The sequence below is a fragment of the Dipodomys spectabilis genome, unplaced genomic scaffold, assembly GCF_019054845.1.
Source record: "Dipodomys spectabilis isolate Male_0828 unplaced genomic scaffold, ASM1905484v1 ptg000572l, whole genome shotgun sequence".
Taxonomy (NCBI): Eukaryota; Metazoa; Chordata; class Mammalia; order Rodentia; family Heteromyidae; genus Dipodomys; species Dipodomys spectabilis.
The window spans coordinates 559,919-579,968 of record NW_024871249.1 but is presented as its reverse complement, the minus strand read 5'-3'; the positions used below and the strand labels follow the sequence as shown (position 1 = coordinate 579,968).

General features: G+C 42.7%; 1 protein-coding gene across 1 annotated transcript in view; it reads right to left on the bottom strand.

Moving 5' to 3' along the window:
* Positions 1-278: 278 nt before the first annotated feature.
* The window catches only part of LOC122100232 (phosphatidylinositol 4-phosphate 3-kinase C2 domain-containing subunit gamma-like), a 99,361-nt gene continuing 79,589 nt past the window's right edge, over positions 279-20,050 (bottom strand). The window contains 4 exon segments of the mRNA XM_042670555.1: positions 279-331; positions 12,450-12,567; positions 13,585-13,777; positions 16,595-16,704. Of these exon segments, the coding sequence (XP_042526489.1) occupies positions 279-331; positions 12,450-12,567; positions 13,585-13,777; positions 16,595-16,704 (474 nt within the window).

Here is a 20,050-nt window from a genome sequence, read left to right as displayed (position 1 = left end):
GGCAATGCTATATTGAATAGAGCAAAAGATGATGGATTCCCTGACATGGGGGAAATCCTCTGACTTTGTGAATTCATGGTGTGTGTGTGTGGGGGGGGGGTGTAAAACCACAATGGGGGTCGAATTAGGGGCCTAGAACATCTGTGCATTTCCCCCAGACCCTTCTGAGCACTCTTGGTGGAAGCGTCTAGCACCTGTCCAACACCCCTGCCTGGCCTTTGAGATAGGTTCATAGGCCACGACCCGCGATCTGCCTGTTATCCCTTCCAGGTACCAGTTCAGGTCTCGGAATCTCTTGTGAAGGGTAAGTGCCACCAGTGTGGAAAATGAGTCACGGAATGAACATGCATCTCTGTGCCTCGGGAGATGTCACAGACCTGTCTGCGAGCGTTTTCCTGGTAGGACTGGCAAGCTGTCCAGAATCAAACCCCTGATTGCCTTGAACAGGATATTAATTTATATGTCCTTGGGGTTTGTTCTTTTCACCAATGTGGGGACTGAATAAATAGCCTGCACTTTATTGGTTTTGGTCTCCCCACACCCACCCCCCCAGAAAGAGTTCAGATGATATATTTCTTCCGGACTTGCTACAGACATAAATGACTAATTAAATTAGACCTATTTAACAAGTGACATCTGTGTCCCAGCTGGTCTTAGGCTATTGGAAAACAGTCAGTAGCGCTTTCCTGCCTCATAGACTTCACTCTGCACTTTTGAAGCTGCATTTTGAGGGTAAGTTATACTCAAGCAGGATCGGTTCCTCAAAGGGACATTTGTGACACATTTTGTTGCAAAATCTACCTAATTAGGAATTACCCCACGGTTCCTCTGACTGCTGTCCTCCTGAGATAGTTTCTCCATCTCTGTCTCTCTCTCCCTGTCCTTTCTTTCTCTTTGTGCTGGTTGTGGGCCTTGAACTCAGGGCCTAGGCACTGACCCTGAGCCTCTTTGTGCTCAGGGCGAGCGCTCTACCATTTTGGCCCCCAGCGCCACTTCTGGTTTTCTGGAGATAAGTGTCTCATGGACTTTCCTACCCAGGCTGGCTTTGAAGTGCAATCCTCAGACCTCAGCCTCTTGAGTAATTGGGATTACAGGGGTGAGCATCTAGTTGCATCCTCTCTTTTGTGAGATTTATTACTAAGTGGATTAATTATCTCATTTATTGATTCTTATTAGAAATATCAAGGAAGTGCAAAATGTTAATAGTTAGATCATTATCTCCTAATAAAAAAGAGTTTATTTCAGATCAAATATTAAATTCTGTGGGCTGAGAAAGTGGCCTAGCAGTGGAGTGCTCATCTAGCATGCATGAAGCCCTGGGTTCAATTCCTCAGTACCAATACAAAGAAAAAGCCAGAAGTGATGCTGTGGTTCAAGTGGTAGAGCACTAGCCTTGAGCAAAAGAAGGTCAGAGGGAGCACCCAGGCCCTGAGTTCAAGCCCCAGGTCTGACCAAAAAAAACCTAAATTCTAATGAACTACACATTTTCATCTGGATTTAGTTATAAAATTAATCCCAATACTATGAGTCAAGAATGTGTAGTGGGTTGCTGTTGGCTCACATCTGTTATCCCAGCTACAGAGGAGGCTTAGATCTGAGTATAACAGTTGTAAGCCAGCCCAGGCAGGAAAGTGTGTGAGATTCTTGTCTCTAATAAACCACCAAAAAGCCATAAGTGGAACTGTGGCTCAAGTGGTAAAATACAAGCCTCAAGCAAAAAAAAGCTCAGGGTCAGTGCCCAGGCCCTGAGTTCAAACTTTAGGACCAGCACACAAACAAAATTTAATAGACATATAATATATATCTCAAAAGGATAAGCTATTGTCTTATTAATATACGTTTGCCCGGGTTGGTCTTGAACAGTAGTCCCCCTATTTCTAGCCTCTCAAGTGGCTAGAACTACCGGCATGAAAAACTATGCCTGGCTGGGTGTGGGTTGGTCACATATATAATGTCAGCTAGTCAGCTGAGATCTAAGGATCATGGTTCAATGCCATCCCAGGCAGGAAAGTCCATGAGACTCTTAGCTCCAATGCACCACTAGAAAACCAGAAGTGGTGCTGTGGCTCAAGTTGTAGAGCCTAGCCTTGAGCAAAACAAATTCAGGGACAGCGCTCAGGTCCTGAGTTCAAGTCCAAAGACTGACAAAATACAAAACTATGCCCAGCTCTAATACTAGTAATTTGGTTTTCCTCTTTCTGGTTCTCAGAGCACTTTTAGACCCTTGGAAGATGTAAAGATTCTGGTTACTGGGATGAAAATGGAGCAGAGAAAGGAGCTGTCCCTCTTTGAGCAGAACCATTTATAAAAGCCCATTCTGGAAGAGCTTCCAGAATTTTTAAAAGCAGGAAGAACTTCCTGCTCTGTGGAAGTCAGGAAAATATCCAGTAAGACAAAGAGGCGAATTGGGAGGCCGGGCTCTGCTTTGTGAAGAATTGCTACGTGACTCTTCTCGACTGGCATTCTGATCTTATTTGGCTTTTGTTTTTGTGTGTTTTTTCCCACAGATGAGATTTATGAGATTTACTCAGGGCAGGTGTCAGCAAACCCAATACTCAGCGGAAACCTAACGCTCATGGTTCATTTCTAGGTGAAGCTGTGAGCCTTGAACTCAGAGAAGGATCAGACCTGAAGGCCTGTCCTTCTCCTCCCTCGATTTGTTCAAACACCTTTTAAACATCCATGTCTGTCCATGGCCAGACAGTGGAACACAACTGGAATTAATCTGAACCCTGAGAAGAAGTCTAGGGAAGGAAAGTGGATGGCAATTTCATAATTCTGTACGTTACTTCACTAAGCAAACTGTGGAAGTCAAAAATGGATGGCCACCGATCAAGGATTAATATATCTATGTATGTATGGTCTCTGTGTGTGTGTGTGTGTGTATGTGTGTGTGGGTGTGTGTGTGTTGGAACCAGGTTTGAATTCAAGGCTTTGTGCTCTTGACTTTTTTTTTAGCTTTTTTTTCTTTCTTTCTTTTTTATTGTAAAGATACTATACAGAATGTTACAGTTACATGAGTAAGGTAATGAGTACACTTCCTATTGAGCATCGTTACTCCTTACATTGTTTTCCCCCTACTATCCCTTCCCTACCTACCTTCCCCGAGGTTTGTTTTTTTTTTAATTGTGATTAAGTGATTACATAATTTCCCAAATTTCACAGTATGGTGGAATAATGATGCTCATTTAAAGTCACAGGTTCATTCTAACTTTACTGGAGTAAATTGTCTATCACAGTCTATAACATATTACAGTGTACACATATACACCATACATGTGATCAGCAGCTTAGGGATATTTAGTAGTGGTTCGACCATATGAGCAGAAGTTCTTTGTTTCTTAAGTCCTGTTAATTTTGTCGTATCACCTAACATTTTGGATTTAACATCCACTTATTAGGGAGACCATTTACCGTTTATCTCATTGCACTTGGCTTACCTCGCTCAGCATGATTTCTTCTAGCTCCATCCATTTCCCTGCCATTATTTTGACATTTCTAATGGCTCCACAATATTTGTATCCATTCATCTGTGGTGGGGCATCTGGGTTGTTTCCATATCCTACTATTGTGAACAGTGCTCCAATAAACATGGCGGTGCACGTGTCCTTGTATATTGGTTCCGGTTGTTCAGGGTAGATGCCTAGAAGTGGTATGACTCGGTCATAAGGGAGGTCAATCTTTAGCTTTCTAAGGACCCTCCAGACTGCTTTCCAAAGTGGTTGTATATGTGTACATTCCCACCAGCAGTGTAATAGGGTTCCTCTTTCTCCACATCCCCTCCAGCATTTGTCGTTGGCTGATTTGTGGATGTGGGGCATTCTGACTGGGGTAAGGTGATATCTCAGGGTTGTCTTTATTTGCATTTCCTTCAGCACCAGGGATGATGAACATTTCCTCATGTGTTTCTTTGCCATTTTATTTCTTCATCTAAGAAGTCCCTCTTTAGTTCCCTTATGCATTTAACAATCGGTTTGTTAGGTTTGGGAGGGATTAGTTTCTTGAGTTCCCTGTATATACTGGATGTTAACCCCTTGTCATATATTGCTGGTAAATATTTTTTCCCAATTACTTGGTTGTCTTTCTAGCTTGTTTGCGATAGATTTAGCTTTGCAGACGCTTTTATTTTAAGGTAGTCCCATTTGTCGAGTCTCTCTCCAATTTGTTGTGACCCTGGGACTCTGTTCAGGAAGTTTGTTCCTGTGCCTATTAGTTCAAGTGTCTCTCCTACTCTGTACTGAAGTAGTTTCAGAGATTCAGGTTTAATGTTAAGGTCTTTAATCCATTTTGAGTTGTTGTTGGTGTATGGTGATAGGCTGGGGTCCACTTTTAGTTTTCTGCATGTGGCCGCCCAGTCTTCCCATCATCAGTGGTTGAAGAGGCTATGTTTCTTCCATTGTATGTCTTTGGCTTCTTTGTCGAATATCAGCTGGCTTTAGGCCTGTGGATTTATTTCTGGATCTTCTATTCTATTCCATTGGTCTTCGGGTCTGTTTTTGTGGCAGTACCATGCTGTCTTTGTTATTATAGCTCTGTAGTTGAGTTTGAAGTTCGGCATGGATATCCTTCCCATATTGTCTATTCTCTAGAATTATTTTGGCTCTTCTAGGTCTTTTGTTGTTCCATATAAATTTTTGGACTGTTTTCTGAATTTCAGTGATGTTTGTCATTGGGATTTTAATAGGAATTGCATTAAATTTGTATATTAATTTTGGCAATATTACCATCTTTATTATATTAAGTCCAAGAGCTGGGGAGGTCTTTCCATTTCCTAGTGTCTTCTGCAATGTCTTTCTTTAACTTTTTTATAGTTTTCATTAAATTGTTCTTTTATATCTTTGGTTAGGTTAATTCCAAAATAATTTATTTTGGGGAGGTTGTTGTGAATGAGGTTGCTCCCTTTATTTCCCTCTCTTCTTGTACATTGTCAGTGTACAGGAAGGCAACTGATTTTTGTAGGTTTATTTTGTATCCTACTACTTTGCCAAAGGGATTTATGATTTCTAAGAATCTTGGGATGGAGTTTTTGGGATGGTGAAGGTATAGTATCATGTCATCTGCAAAAAGGGATTGTTTAATTTCTTCTTTCCCTATGTGGATCCCTTTAATGTCTTTTTCTTGCCTTATTGCCCTGGCTAAGGGTTCCAGGACTATATTAAAGAGGAGTGGAGACAGTGGGCATCCTTGCCTTGTTCCTGATTTTAGGAGACCTGGTTGTAGCTTTTCCCCATTAAGTGTAATATTGGCTATTTGTCTGTCATGAATGGCTTTTATTGTTTTAAGAAATGTTCCTTCTATTCCTATTTTCTCCAGAGCTTTTAGTATGAATGGATGTTGAATTTTATCAAAAGCCTTTTTTGCATCTGTGGAGATAATCATGTGATTTTTGACTTTGGCTCTGCTGATGTGTTGGATTACATTTATTGACTTAGGTCGGTTAAACCATCCCTGCATCTCTGGGATGAAGCCTACCTGGTCATAGTGTATTATTTTTTTATGTGTTTCTGGATTCTGTTGGCTAGAATCTTAAGGATCTTTGCATCTGTGTTCATCAAAGAAATTGTGTGGAGAGCTGCGGGAGCCGACCAAAGATGGCACGGCCGCATGACACGGCCAAGCCAAAGATGGCGCTGGCTTCCGCCTTCCGCCTTCCCGATGGCGAGTGCTCTCCGTGAAAAACAACTCCTTATATGGCTATGGCTTGGTTCCTAGTTTGCTTCCATGTTTGCGACCCTATTGGTATATGCCACGTGGCACCTCGGGATTGGCCATCCAGGAGGCTTATAACCGGAGTGCGGGTGCGGGGCGGGAGAGAAGCTAATAATCAAGGTTCCTGAATAAACTGCTTTGAGAAGAATCCCGGGTCGTGTCTTCCTTGCTGGTCGAGGTGGATGCGACAAAATTGGCCTGTAATTCTCTTTTTTGGTTGGGTCTTTGCCTGATTTGGAGATGAGTGTGATATTGGCTTCGTAGAATGAGTTTGGGATAGCTCCCTCCTTCTCTGTTCCTCTGAAGAGCTCGAGGAGCATGGGTATTAGTTCTTCTTTAAAGGTTTTATAGAATTCTGCTGTGAATCCATCTGGTCCTGGGCTTTTTTTGTTGGTTGACTTTTGATAGCTTCCTCTATCTCCTTGTAGCATATTGGCTTATTTAATTGGTTTACTTATTCTTTGCTTAGTTTGGGCAACTTGTTTTTCTCTAAAAATGCATCCATTTCTGCCACGGTTTCTTCCTGTAGAGAGTATAACTTTTGAAAGTAGTCAGTTAGGATTGTTTGGATATTTTGGGTACCTGCTGTGACTTTCCCGTGGCATCCCTAATCCTGTTAATATAGGTTTCCTCTCGCTTTTTTTTTTAAATTAATCTTGCCAACGTTCCATCAATTTTATTTATTTTTTCAAAGAACCAGCTTTTTGTTTGGTTAATTTTGGCTATAATTTTCTGATTTTCTAATTGGCTAATCTCTGCCCTTAATTTGGTTATCTGGCTCCGTCTAGTAACTTTAGGTTCCATTTTTTCTGGTTTTTCTACCTGTTTTAATTGCAACATGAGATTATTTACTTGGTCTGTTTCCAAGCCCCTCAGGACTGCTTTTGCTGTATCCCACAAGTTTCTTTGCGAGGTGTTTTCATTTTCATTGAGTTGTAGGAAATATTTTATTTCTTCTCTGATCTCTTTCATTACCCAGGCATTGCTAAGAAGTGTGCTGTTCCATTTCTATGTATTTGAGAAATTTCTGTGGTATGCTTTGCTATTGAGAACTAGCTTGATTCTACTGTGGTCAGATAGGATACAGGGGATTATGTCGATCCCTTTGTATTTGCTTAAGTTCCTTGCATGAACTATGATATGGTCTATTTTAGAGAAAGTTCCATGAGCTGCTAAGAAGAATGTGTACTGTGTTGTGTTAGGGTGAAATACTCGATAGATGTCAGTTAATTCTGCTTGAAGTATAGCCTCAGCTAATTCGGTAGATTCTTTGCCAATCCTCTGGTAGGTAGACCTGTCTTTTGGTGAGAGTGTTGTTTTAAAGCCTCCTAGTATTATCGTATTGGGATCTATTTTATTCTGTAAGTTTGAGAGTATTTGTTTAACATATCTGGGTGCACCAATATTTGGGTAATATAAGTTGATGATGATAATATACTCCTCTTGGATTGTTCCCGGTATTAATATGTAGCATCCGTCCTTGTCTTTCTGTACTAATTTTAATGAAAAGTTTATTTTGTCAGATATCAGGATAGCTACACGGGCTTTCTTACTGGGGGCATTTGATTGGTAGATCCTTTTCCAACCCTTTACTCTGAATTTGTTTATTTGTTTGGCTGAGAGGTGGATCTACTGAAGGCAACAGATGGATGGGTCATATTTTCTGATCCAATCTGCAGTGCTTTTTCATTTGATTGGCGAATTAAGTCCATTAATATTAAGAGATATTATAGAGAGATGCATTGTGGTCCCTGTCATTCCCTGTTTTCCTCAGTTTTTCTTCTTTCCTTTCCTCTTTTGCTTTTTCAGTTAGACTTTGATTAATGCCTGTCAGGGTGGAGGTCCAAGTTCCTGGTTGCTTTCTTCTGGTTGTGTCCCCCCTCTTAGTATTCTTTGTAATGCTGGCTTAATGTTTATGTATTCGTTTAGTTTTTCTTTGCTATTAAAAAAATTCAGTTCTCCATCGAATGTGAATGCTAGCTTTGCCGGGAATATCAGTCTGGGTTGGCAGTTATTGGCTCTCAGGGCTGGTATGGTACTTTTCCAGGCTTTTCTTGCATTCAGTGTTTGTGTGGAGAGATCTGCAGTGATTCTTTTTTTTCCCATTGTTTTTTTCTTCTTCATTTTTGCTGCATGCAAGATTGTTTCCTTATTATTCAGATCTATCGTTTTTACTATGATGTATCTAGAAGTGTTTCTCCTGGGATCTTGCTTTTTGGGTGTTCTATATGCTCTGGTAGGTAGGTAAGATGTTCTTTTGTGAGGTGGGGAAAATTTTCACCGATTATCTTGTTGAATAGGTGTTGCATTCCCTTGCTTTGAAATTCCTCAGCTTCATCAACTCCAATTATAAGAAGGTTAAATTTCTTGGCATTATCTGTTTGCTCTTGAATGTCCCTTTGGCTTAATTTGAGTGATTTTTTCATATCTGTCAGTTTTTTGGTCCAGTTGGTGTATTCTGTCTTCTGTATCTGACACCCTACATTCCATTTCGTTCACTCTGATAACTTTGGCTTCTATTGTGGTTTGCATGGAGGAAATGGACTCCTTTATGGATTCGATGTTGGTTCTCAAAGTACTGATCTCACCTCTTAATGAGGTATGTACTGCCTCTAATTTGGCATTTATCTCACTTCTGAGGTTTGTGCTGCCTCTATTTTGCATGCATCTCCTGTTTGATATCCTGTATCTCTTTTGATAGTTCATCGTTGTGCTCTTTCAACTTCTGGTTTATTTTGCACTTTATTTCTTGAATCATTGCCTCCAGCATCCCTTGGATGTAGCTTTTGTCTTCCATTCCTGCTTTGCTCCCACTGGGCTCTCCCCTGCTTGTCTGCTGGCTATTGAGGATAGCTTGCTTTCCTGGTGTTGATAAACCTTGTAATTTTTCTCTGTGATTTTCACATGGGGGTTCGGGGATTATTGGAGAGAGTATTGGTAGAGAGAGTATTGGTAGAGGCAGTCTGTGCGTGATCTGGATTCTGTTGGGGGCCTACCTCCAGCTGCGGGTCTGACCTACATAGGATTCTCGGTTCTCTGCTGTAACTCACTGGCAATTCCCGCCTTTGGAAGGGGTGAGCAGCCTAGACTGTTCCTGATTGCTCCTAGGGTGCTCTTGACAAGATCGGATGATCTGGATGCACTCTCCCAGATGCTGGAGTTTGCTATGGGCTCCTGATGTTTTGTTTTGTTTTGTTTTGGCCGGGTGTGGGCTTGAACTCTGGGTTTGGGTGCTGTCCCTCAGCTCTTCAGCTCAAGGCTGGCACCCTACCATTGGAGCCCCATTTCTGACCCTTTCTGCTTATGTGATGCTGAGGAATCAGATCTAAGGCCTCATGCACCCAAGACAATCACTGTACTGCTGAGCCACCTTAGAGCCTGAGCTCCTGCCTACTATCAGGTGCTGGTGGCCTGAGTTGCACAATTCCCAGCCTAGAGTATTAGGGTTGGGTTTTGGTGGGGTTTGGGCTTCTCTTGTCCTGAGCCTCCAGAACTTTTGTTGTCACAGGTGTGCTTCCCAAGGGGGACAGTTCCCTGTTTTTCTCCCTCAGCTGAGACGTATGCTCAGTTTGTGACTTCAGTTGGGAGGAGTTGGTTGCGTTGTTCAGGCATTGGAACCCCAGGCCTGGTCCCAGCCCCCTGCCTGGGCACGCCAGTTGGGCCAGTGCTGCTATGTATATGACCTAGGTTATGCAGCCTGGGGTACACAGTCCAAATTTCTTCTACTGTTGGTTGTGTTGACCCAGGGGTGTTGTTCCTGGCGTGGGAGTTTAAGCTCCCTTCAGGGGTGCTCTTGTTCTAGCCTGGCCAGTGGAGTGTACTCCATGGGCTGGTGGAGCTCTCCAACAGTTCCCAGTTTTAGTGGGTCCTGTGATCCAGGTGTCGGGGTAGGGAGTCTTGGTCAGAGTATGGGGATTCCCTCCAGCTCTGGTCTCCCTTGAGGGATATACTGTCCCCTGTGGGGTATTCACTCTGGAGCTAGTTGTTTCTATGCAGTGTGTGTCATTGGTTGCTGTTGCAATCCGAGTTCAGTTGGGGTGGTTGCAGGCTGAGCTGGGTGGTGGTGGCTCTGTGTGATTCTCTTCTGTCTCTGCCTCTGTACATGCTGTCTGGTCCACAGTGTAGACGCCATGGTCGAGGGGTGGGGACTGGGCCTCCGTACAGGTTCTGGGCATTGGGGTTTGCACTCTCCAGATCAGCACCAGTTCCTTGTAGGTCTTTTGCTTTGGTGTTCTGTGGGTGTCTTGTGTAGCTCTGGGGGCCCCCATCGTGGGGCTGAATTCCGGGCTCAGGGGTTTCTCTGTTTATCGCAATCGGTGGGTCTGAAACTGGTACCAGGTGGCTTCTGTGCGAGATATCTGCAGATAGCTCCCTGTGTCTCTAGGACCCTGGCAGCCCTGCCGGTTCATCCCAATCAGCGGATCTGACACCAGTACTTCAGGCAGCTTCTGTGTGGGTGATCTGCAGGCAGACCCTTGTGTCTCTGGGACCCTGGCAGCCCCCGCCAGGTCGTTGCAATCAGCTGGTCTGACACCATACCTCAGGGGCTTCTGTGTGGGTTATCTGCACACAGCTCGCTGTGTCTCTGGGACTCCAGCAGCCCCACCAGGCTGGCTGGCAGTGGCTTGACACATTGCAGGTGCTGGATGGCTTTGGCGGTATGGAACCTCTCTTCTCTGATGGAGAGTGAGGTGTGGTGGTGGGATCTTCTGGGAGATGCCCGGCTGGTAGGTTTCTCTGTTCCTGGCGATCAGCGGGTATGAAAAACGGTACCTCAGGCGGCTTTTGCGTGGATGATCTGCAGGCAGCCCTCTGTGTCTCTGGGACTCTGGCAGGCCCCGGCAGGCCAGCTGGCCAAGGCTTGGCAGGTTCCTATGCGGCCAGTAAAAATTAGGGGATGGAGTCTTTGCTCTTTTCTGTTCTGAAATTCTGCTTTTCCTGTCTTTCTTTTTTGTTATTTTCCACCTCTTGTTTTTCTCTGAGTGTTCGTCTTTTTGTTGTTGTTGATCTCTTGGGGAGCTTAAGCGTTGGAACTCAAACTCTCTTTTTGGTTAGGGAGAGCTGTGGCATTTCCCTACTGCCCTGTCACTAGCTTGGTCTCTTGCTTGACATTTTTTGTGGCTCACTCCTGGCATTTTTCATGAAGGAATGGCACTCTACTCCTTGATCCATGCCTCCAGCCCAATACTTTGCTGGCTAATTGGAGATCATGTCTGCCAGACATTTCTGCCTGGGTTGGCTTCAAACCTCAGATCCTAGTCTCTTGTATAGATAGGATGAAGGTCTTAAACCACTGGGATTTAGGTATTTTGTGTGTGTGTGTGTGTGTGTGTGTGTGTGTGTGTGTGTGTGTGTGTGTGTGGACTGTCTTGGGAATTGAATTCAGGACCTGGGCACTGTCCTAGAGACGCTTTTGCTCAAGGCTAGCACACTACCTCATGAGCCACAGCTGTTCTTCTGGATTCTTAGTTGTTCATTGGAGATGAGTCTCATGAATTTTCCTGCCTGGGCTGGCTTTGAACCATGATCCTCAGATCTAAGCCTCCTGAGTAGCTGGGATGACAGGTGTGAGTTCTGGCACAAGCCTCAAGTATTTATTTTTACCTCCACTGAAATTCTGGTTAAATCATGCGACCTTTAAGAAGCTGGCCCAAGCAGGAAAGTCCGTGAGATTCTGATCTTCAATGAACTTGCAGAAAACCAGAAGTGAAGCTGTGGCTCAAGTGGTAGAGCACCAGCATTGAGTGAAAGAAGCTCAGGGACAGTGCCCAGGCCCTGAGTTCAAGACGAGGACTTGTACAAATATATATATATATAAACATGCACACACACACACACACATATATATATATACACCTATATACGTGTATATATATATATATATATATATATGTATATATGTATATATATACATACACACACAAACATACATACATATTCTGCCTTCCTAAGGGCAATAAATAAATTTTGGGATAAGTTAATATTTTTAAGACAAGACTCATTCTTTTGTTCTACATTAAAAGTGAAAATTTCCGGTTAGATGGATTATTTATTTTTATTGTATTATAGCTTATTCCTTAAAATATTGTTTTCATTATTACATGAATGGTTGCAATGATCTTCCCCCCTGATTGCTCTCAAATGAACGCAATAACAAACTAAACGTAGCCAACTCAGTTTTTATAATGAACAATTAGAAAGCTAATGATTGGTGACCAGGAATATGGGAGTGGAAAATAAAGCAACTCGCATTCATGTATTTGTTTTTAATTCTGGGACTGAAATGAAAAGTCTACTATCATTCCAAAGAGCACGCAACTGCATAAATGCTACATGTTCATTTGCAAATTTATCTTAATGGGAAATAATTTTAGGAGATCAATTTTCGAACAAGTAAAACACAAGAACATGTCTAATAATTGAGGACAGCATGAAATGGGTCTCTATTTTCTTTTTCTGTTTCTGCCTGCCTAATCAATGGCTGAATGGGAAAAGAAAATTGCTAAAAGTGTTTTGCTTTAAGAGCCAAAGCCTTCTTTCTGTTCAGGATAGACTCTTGGGACAGATTGAACAGTGTTGAAGAAGAACATGGTGTTGCTAACACATAGGAGAAAGAAACCTCACCCAAACCCATCAGCATAGCTTTTCCTTTGGTTCAAAGACAAGCATGAGAGATAAAACATCCTAAAAGTACAATGTCTTTAGGAAAAGGAAACAAAAACATACAGTATCTTACTCCAGGAGAGTTACTGTTGGAATCTGCTTCTTAAGTTGGCTGTGAAGTTTGGACAACTGATCAAATGATTTTTCCATTAGGTGGATTTCCTTGTTAATATCAATCACTTGGATCAGATAAAGCTGCAGTAAAATAAGCAGGGAAAAAAAAGAAATCAAAATTAAAGTCAGAATCAAAAGATGGCCATGGAGCCGGCCACTAGTGGTTCACACCTGTCATCCTAGCTAGGAAGGAGGTTGAGATCTGAGGATCATGATTCAAGGCCAGCCCTGGGTGGGAAAGTCTGTGAGATTCCTATCTCCCATGAACCAGCAGAAAACCAGAAGTGGAGCTGTGGCTCAAGTTGTAGAGCACCAGCCTTTAGTGAAAGAACTCAGGGACAGCGCCCAGGCACAGAGTTCAAGTCTCACAATTGAAAAAAAAAGATGTCACCTGTAATCCATTTCTTTTCATGTGTGTGCCAGTCCTGGGACTTGAACTGAGGGCTTGAGAACTATCCCTGAGCTTGTTTTTTGCTCAAGGCTAGCGCTCTGCTAATTGAGTCACAGCTTCACTTCTGGCTTTTTCTGTGTATGTGGTGCTGAGGAATCAAACCCAGGTCTTCATGCATGCTAGGGGAGCACTCTACCACTGAGCCACCTGCCCAGCCCACTGCTGTGACATCCTGATCTCCAGTTAGCTAGCAAAATGCTAGAATTGGAAGTGTGGCTTGGGTGGAAGAGCATTACCCTTAGGCAAAACAAATCTAAAACAAACAAAAACTCCTAAGCTAGACTATGCGGCCCTGGGTTCTGATCTCAGCCATCTGAGCAGCTGGTGGGACTTGAACTCAGGGCCTGGGCTCCGTCCCTGAGTTCTTCAGCTCAAGTCTGGTGCTCTACCACTTGAGCCACAGCACCACTTCCAGTTTTCTGATAGTTCATTGGCAATCAGAATCTAATGGACTTTCCTTCCCAGTCTGGGTTTGAACCATGAACCTTGAGATCTCAGCCTCCTGTGTACCTGGGATGACAGGTATGAGCCACCAGCAGTGTTCAGCTTAAAGCATCAAGTTGTAACTCAGTTTTCATTTGCACAGTGAAAAATCTGGGGACGGGAAAAGACTGGGTGGCTACCAGAAGGATGGGCTTTCGGTCTACATGGTGGAGGCTAGTCTTGCTGAACCCCAAAATTGTTACTTGCCGAATCATCCAGGCAGTGTTTGGCACCCAGGATTCCTGGGGTGGTGAGTGTGGGGTTGATTTGGTGGGATGGACGGCTGCCATTTGTACAAGAATGTGGATCAAGTTGTTTGGCTTCACCGGGAAGCAGTCCAGGCTCTCCTTTATCATCCTGGAGACAGGAGACACAAAAGGAAAAGAAAACAGAAAAACAATAGCCGCAAGTCAAATCCCCTGGCGAAAGCGAGTCTTGTGTGCAATTTGTGTCCTTGTGCTAGGTAGATGTGTGTGTGTGTGTGTGTGTGTGTGTGTGTGTGTTGGGAGTGAATATGAGCCATCTGTGTTTATTTAGAACACAATTATGAAAAATATATGTATTTGTTTCTGTTTTTTTTTTCCCTCTTGAACTTCAAATTCTCTGGAGAATTTGTTGTATAGATGAATTCATGATTCAAGATAACAGAACTTTAATGGCCAAGTAGTATGCAGACTTTTCTTTTCTATATTGGGACTTTGATTTTGTTTTTCTTAACATTGATGTGATACATTTAGAAATTGATTTTTTTTAAATAGAAGCCCATTCTTGTTATAACTGTTGGATATATTTTTGCATACATCCAGAAGTTAATCAGGTATGTTCAAAGAGGTTTAGCTGGTGGGACATATTATATTCTGTTCATTTCCTACTATTTTTCTGGAATTTTCACTTTGCCAGTGTGTTTGTGTGTGTGTGTGTGTGTGTGTGTGTTTGTGTGTGTTTGTGTGTGTGTGTTTGTGTGTGTGTGTGTGTTTCTGTGTGTATGCCAGTCCTGGCGCTTGAACTCAGAGCTTCAGTGCTCTCTCTGGGTATCCTTTGCTCAAGGCTGGCGCTCTACCACTTTAAACCACAGCTCTACTTCTGGCTTTTTCTGGTTTCCAAGTTGGGGTATCTAGGCCTTCAGAATTCAAGCGAGGAAGCTGCTGAATCTCCAGCCTGTATCACTGCAGGTCTTTAAGTGTGGGGACAAGATTTCGCAGCTCTGTTGCTCTCATTACATTTTCTAATGGAAATACCTGGAAAACATTGGTCCTAGCCGGGCACCAGTGGCTCATGCCTGTCATCCCAGCTACTGAGGAGGTTGAGATCGAAGCATCGAGGTTCAAAACCAGCCCAAGCATGACAGAGACTTGAGACACTTATCTCCAGCCTGGAGACATGTTTCAAGCAGTAGAGCACCACCCTTGAATGAAAAAGCTAAGCAAGATGTTGAAGCCCTGAGTACAAGCCCCAGTATTGGCAAACACACACATGCATGTGTACACTCACCCACACATCTTAATGTGCAACAACAGAAAAATCAATGATCTTATAGTAATTCGAGTTATTGAAGAAGTGGCACTGTGGTTCAAATTATAGAGAGCTATCCTTGAGAAAAAAAACCTCAGGCATAGCTCCCAGGCCCTGAGTTCAAATCCCAGGCCCAGCACCCACCCAGAACATTAATCATTAAGGCTATTGAGACAAAAATATGTATTTCAAAGTAGCCAGTCACTTCAGTTAAGTCATCATACCGTAGCAATGGTAGGCACTGCATAGTTAAGAAAGATCCAGAGCCCATGCCCAGATTTGTCCTGTAGCTAGAAGCAGACCAGACTCAGAGACACGGGTCATTCATCTTTTAGCCAATGAGTGCTGGAATTCTTCATAGGTCCATTAAACTTTGCAAATGCTTTTAACCTGTAGACTGATCGCATCCCAAAGCACTCTTCATGGCTTTCTGTATTGCTTCATATTCTGCCTTGATATTTAGTCCAAAATTAAGCAGCTCAGAAACTTTGGTAATTCAGAACATTCTATGGTAGAAATGCAGAACAGCTAGCCAGCTATTCAACAACATAATGAGAACTACAGTGAGGACTGGGCAGGTTGTTCATGGTAGAGTGCTCATGCATGAGGCCTTGGGTTCCATTCCTCAGTACCACACACACACAGAAAAATCCAGAACTGGCGCTGTGGCTCAATCAGTAGAGTATCAACCTTGAGCAAAGGAAGCTCAGGGACAGTGCCTAGGCCCATAATTCAAGACCCACAGCCACCAAAACAGCATGACAGACAGACACCAATAACTCAAGCCTGTAATCCCAGCTGCTCTTGAGGCTGTGGATCAGAACACCAATATGTCCAGGAGACTCAATCTCCAACTGGTTAGCAAAAACAGGACTGGAGCCATGATTTCGGAAACAGAGCAATGACTGAGCAAACAAGCAGAGAGGACTGGCAGGTTTAAGTTCAAACCCCAGCAACCAGCAACAGAGCAATAGGATAAAATGAATTCTTCTCTCATCTTGTTTATCACAGCATTTTTTGAAGATGGAAAATAGGCCAGAAATGACATTCTATGTCCTCAAGTAGAAAAGGTCGAAGGTATCTTGTACTGTCACCTGCATCATGACAATGGTGGTATTTCCCAAGACTGACTTAATTAAAAAAAAAAAAAAAGAAACAAACAAACAGAAAAAGAGGCTAAATGATGAAAAAGACAGCCCCGGGTCGTTGACCGAATGGCCAACTGTTTGCATTGTCTTTCAGAAGAAAGCAGGGAGTGCATCATTTTCCCATCATAAATCTCTTTCCTCCAAATTGTTTTTTCTGGATAGAGTTCAAGTGGAACAACTGATTTATTTTTATTTATTTATTTATATTTGTCAGCTCTTTGCTCATTCCAATTGCCTTGAGCTGAGCAATCTGCTAGATGTAAAACTCTGTTGAAACAACAAAAGCCCTGCTATGGAAAAAACAAAAAACAAAAAAAAACAAAATCATGCTCAAAATCTGTCTGCAACACAAGGCCATCCCTCTGTCTCTGACCTCTGGAATTGAAAACACAACTGACCACCAAGAAATGCAGCTTCCTCCCAGGGAACTGGGCAGCCCGAGCCTTCCTCATAGGCTAGACTGTGTACCAGCTCAGGTGCACACACCTGTAGTCCTCGTGCATAGAGTCCTTACCTGGTAAAGTAATTGGTGGCTTCCAGGTCAGAGTCTTGAGCGCGGAGATTATCATAGATGTATTTCAAGTCTTCTGGTCCTCTGAGCTCAGGTAATCTTGCATATAACATCTCATCCCAAACAAATGGACAAACAGAAAACAAAGAAGCAAAAAACACTAGCGGAAATAAAATTCACCCAGTTCATTGGGCCAATAGATGAATAAACTTTGAGGTTTATGGACGTTTGTGGATGTGAAAGAAAGTTCCTGCTTACAAATGGCTCGAATTTCAGAGTAGGTAGAGGCAAACGACAGGTATCAACGGTGGCTCACGCTGTCATCTCAGTTACTTAGGAGGCTGAGTTCTGAGGATCTCGGTTGGAGGCCAGGCTGGGCAGGAAAGTCTGTGAGACTCTGATCTCCAATGAGCCACCAGAAAAAGTGGAGCTGTGGCCCAAGTTGTAGAGTGCCAGCTTTGAGTGAAAGAGTTTAGGGACAGTGCCCAGGCCCTCAGTTCAAGACCCAGGACAAAAAAAAAAAAGAAACACAAAAGGAAAAAGCCAAAATACATTACACACACACACACACACACACACACACACACACACACACACTGTAACTGGCAAAATGTACGCCATACAACTGCATTTTATTCTCAGTCGCCTGAGGAATAGGTAGGGCCTGAAAGTCCATCCAGGCCAGTTTTCCCAGCTCTGCCCAGGAAAATCCCAGGGACTTTGGGGAAACCTTTCATCTCCTCACCTTTCATCATCCTCAAAGCAGGATGAAACCATGCATCTTGGGAAGATCAGATGGGCTTTATGTGCCACGCGCTGTGACTCCCCCCAAAATATACATGTCATTCATCTGAAAGAAGACAAACTAACTCTCCAGCACACCGTGCACAAGATGCAGGTATAACATGGGATGCAGGGAGTGAATACAAAGCTCATCCCTCGGCTGCTTCACCTGTGTCCTTCAGAAGAAGAGTTCAATGCCTTCCTTCCCCGCCCCCTAATTGGGCAGTGAGTGTTATTATTGTTGTTGTTATTGTTGTTGTTGTTGTTGGTAATGGTGCTTGATCTCAAGGCTTGGGTCCTATCCCTGAGCTCTTCAGCTCAAGGATGGTGCTCTACTGTTTGAGCCACAGTGCCACTTCTAGTTTTCTGGTGGCTCATTGGAGATAAGAGTCTCACAGACTTTCCTACCTGAGCTGGCTTTGAACTGTGATCCTCAGATCTGAGCCTCCAGAGTAGCTAGGATGACAAGCATGAGCCTCTGATGCCCGGCCTCAGGTAGTGACTATTAAAGCAACAAAACGATCAAAGGTATAACTGTACTGTTAATTCTCTGCCCATCTCGAGGAAGACATCTTAGTCATACTCGAAAGGGAAGGGATGCTAATCTCTTTGGTGTTGGCTTCATTTCTTTGTGGGAGAGAAAAATAAATCAAGAAATAATGGATTCTTCTAAAAACAAAATTTGAGGCCAGGTGCTGTTGGCTCATGCCTGTCTTCCCAGCTATTGAGGAGGCTGAGATCTGAGGATCACAATTGGAGGCCAGTACAGGCAGGAAAGTGAGACTAAACCTTCAAGGAACGATCAAAAAGCCAGACACAGAGCTGTGGCTCCAATGGTAGCACGCTAGGTTTGAGCGACAATACTCAGGTTCTGAGTTCAAGCCCCAGGTGTGGCATAATACATACATACATACATGCATATATATGTATATATAAATGAAAAATTATATTCTAAAGGCAAGAGAAAGCTCCTAATTTTTTCCCCCAGACATCTACCTGTGTTGTTCTTCCTTGGATGTCCAAATCTATTTTGATAGTGATGAGGAAGGAAGGAGTTATTATTATAATTTTTTAATCATGTAGAGAAATTAGAAAGAAGTCCCGTGGAGAACACACAGTACAATAATTGCAGTGATAATCACTTACCGCAAAGCCAATGATTGCTGTGTGCTCCCTGAGTAGAGATGGATTATTATTTTTATTATTTTATTTTAATACAAGAAAACCTGAAGAAGTGCAGGCTTTATATAATCGACTCAGCCACCAGATTACTCTTGGGAAAGATGGGAAATCCAGAGATAAATTTTCCCAAGAGGAAATAAAAAAATAACATGAAGCAATCACTGCCTGTATCTGGGAATAAGGTGCTTGCTTTTGAAGAACAGCCATTTGCTCAGACAAGAATCCGAGGCAGATCCAGCCAAATGAGGAAGACAGAGGGCAGGAGTGGGTCCTACAAAATAAAAAAGAGGGAGGGAAAAGAGAGAGGACGCAGGTTGGGACCGGAGGACCATGATATCAGGAGGATCGTGGATCAGGATACATTCTATTTATAATCCACTTGGTTCAAGGGCAACTCCCTTGTACATCAACTTAAAGAAAATAATAACTATTATTATGTTAATAATAATATTACATATCTCCCAAATGACTGCAATTCATAATCATCAATACAGACTGTTCACAGATGGTAGAAAGAGCCACTCACAGATCATAGCTCTTAACTGGTAAGTAAATTCTTGAGTAGTAGGTCACCGTAGTGTTAACACACATAAGAATCCGTTCAAGACAGAATGAAGGGATATGGAACTGGATGTGTAAGCAGTGAGGGAGTCACAAGACACACACATGGTTCTATTTTTATAAGGGGGTGTAACTAGAGAGTGATTAAAACTGTAAAACCTAGATAATTGCTCTGCCTCCTGGGTTCTATGAAATGTACACTGAGGGGAAAATAAAAGGGAAATAATTGAGAAGCAGTCACAATCAAGTATTTGTCCATGGCTTTCTATGTTCCTGGTTCAGGTTCTGTGGCAGCCTTAAACCTACAATCTTTCTACTGAACGTGAATTAAGGACCTTTTATTCTCCATTATTTCCCCTTTGTTTAGCAGTCAGAGTTGGTTGAATTAGGCTATACTCATACATCTGATATATTCCATACCAGAGACTTCAAAGCAGCTAAGTTTAGTTGTTGTGAGATCCCATGAGGTCCACTTCATTTAATTGTAAAGACTGTGTCTTAAAAGTGGATGTGTAATCTACAATTTCTGGCATAGTGTGAGCACTTATTAGGCTTATAGATCTTTCTAGATCTTTCTGGAATCTACCCAGACATGCTTACTTCTAAAGATAGGTCAGAGTCAATGCTACTTGGGTCATTTGTTATTTGGAGGGGAGAGAGTCAGGTGGTGGACTTGGTCCTTTTGTAAACTTTGCTTTGTGGTAAGAACAAGGCCATTATAAACCACAAAGCATTAAATTCCACATATCTGCATTATGAACAAATAGAACGGAGATCAGAATGGAGAATCAAGCAAAATTCAACATGATAATATTAGCAGATGAAGTATGAATGAGACAGTGTGTAAAGGCATTTGGGCAAAATTCTCATGCATACTGCAACTGAAGGCATTCTTTCTTTTTTATTTTTTGCCAGTGCTGAGACTTGAACTCG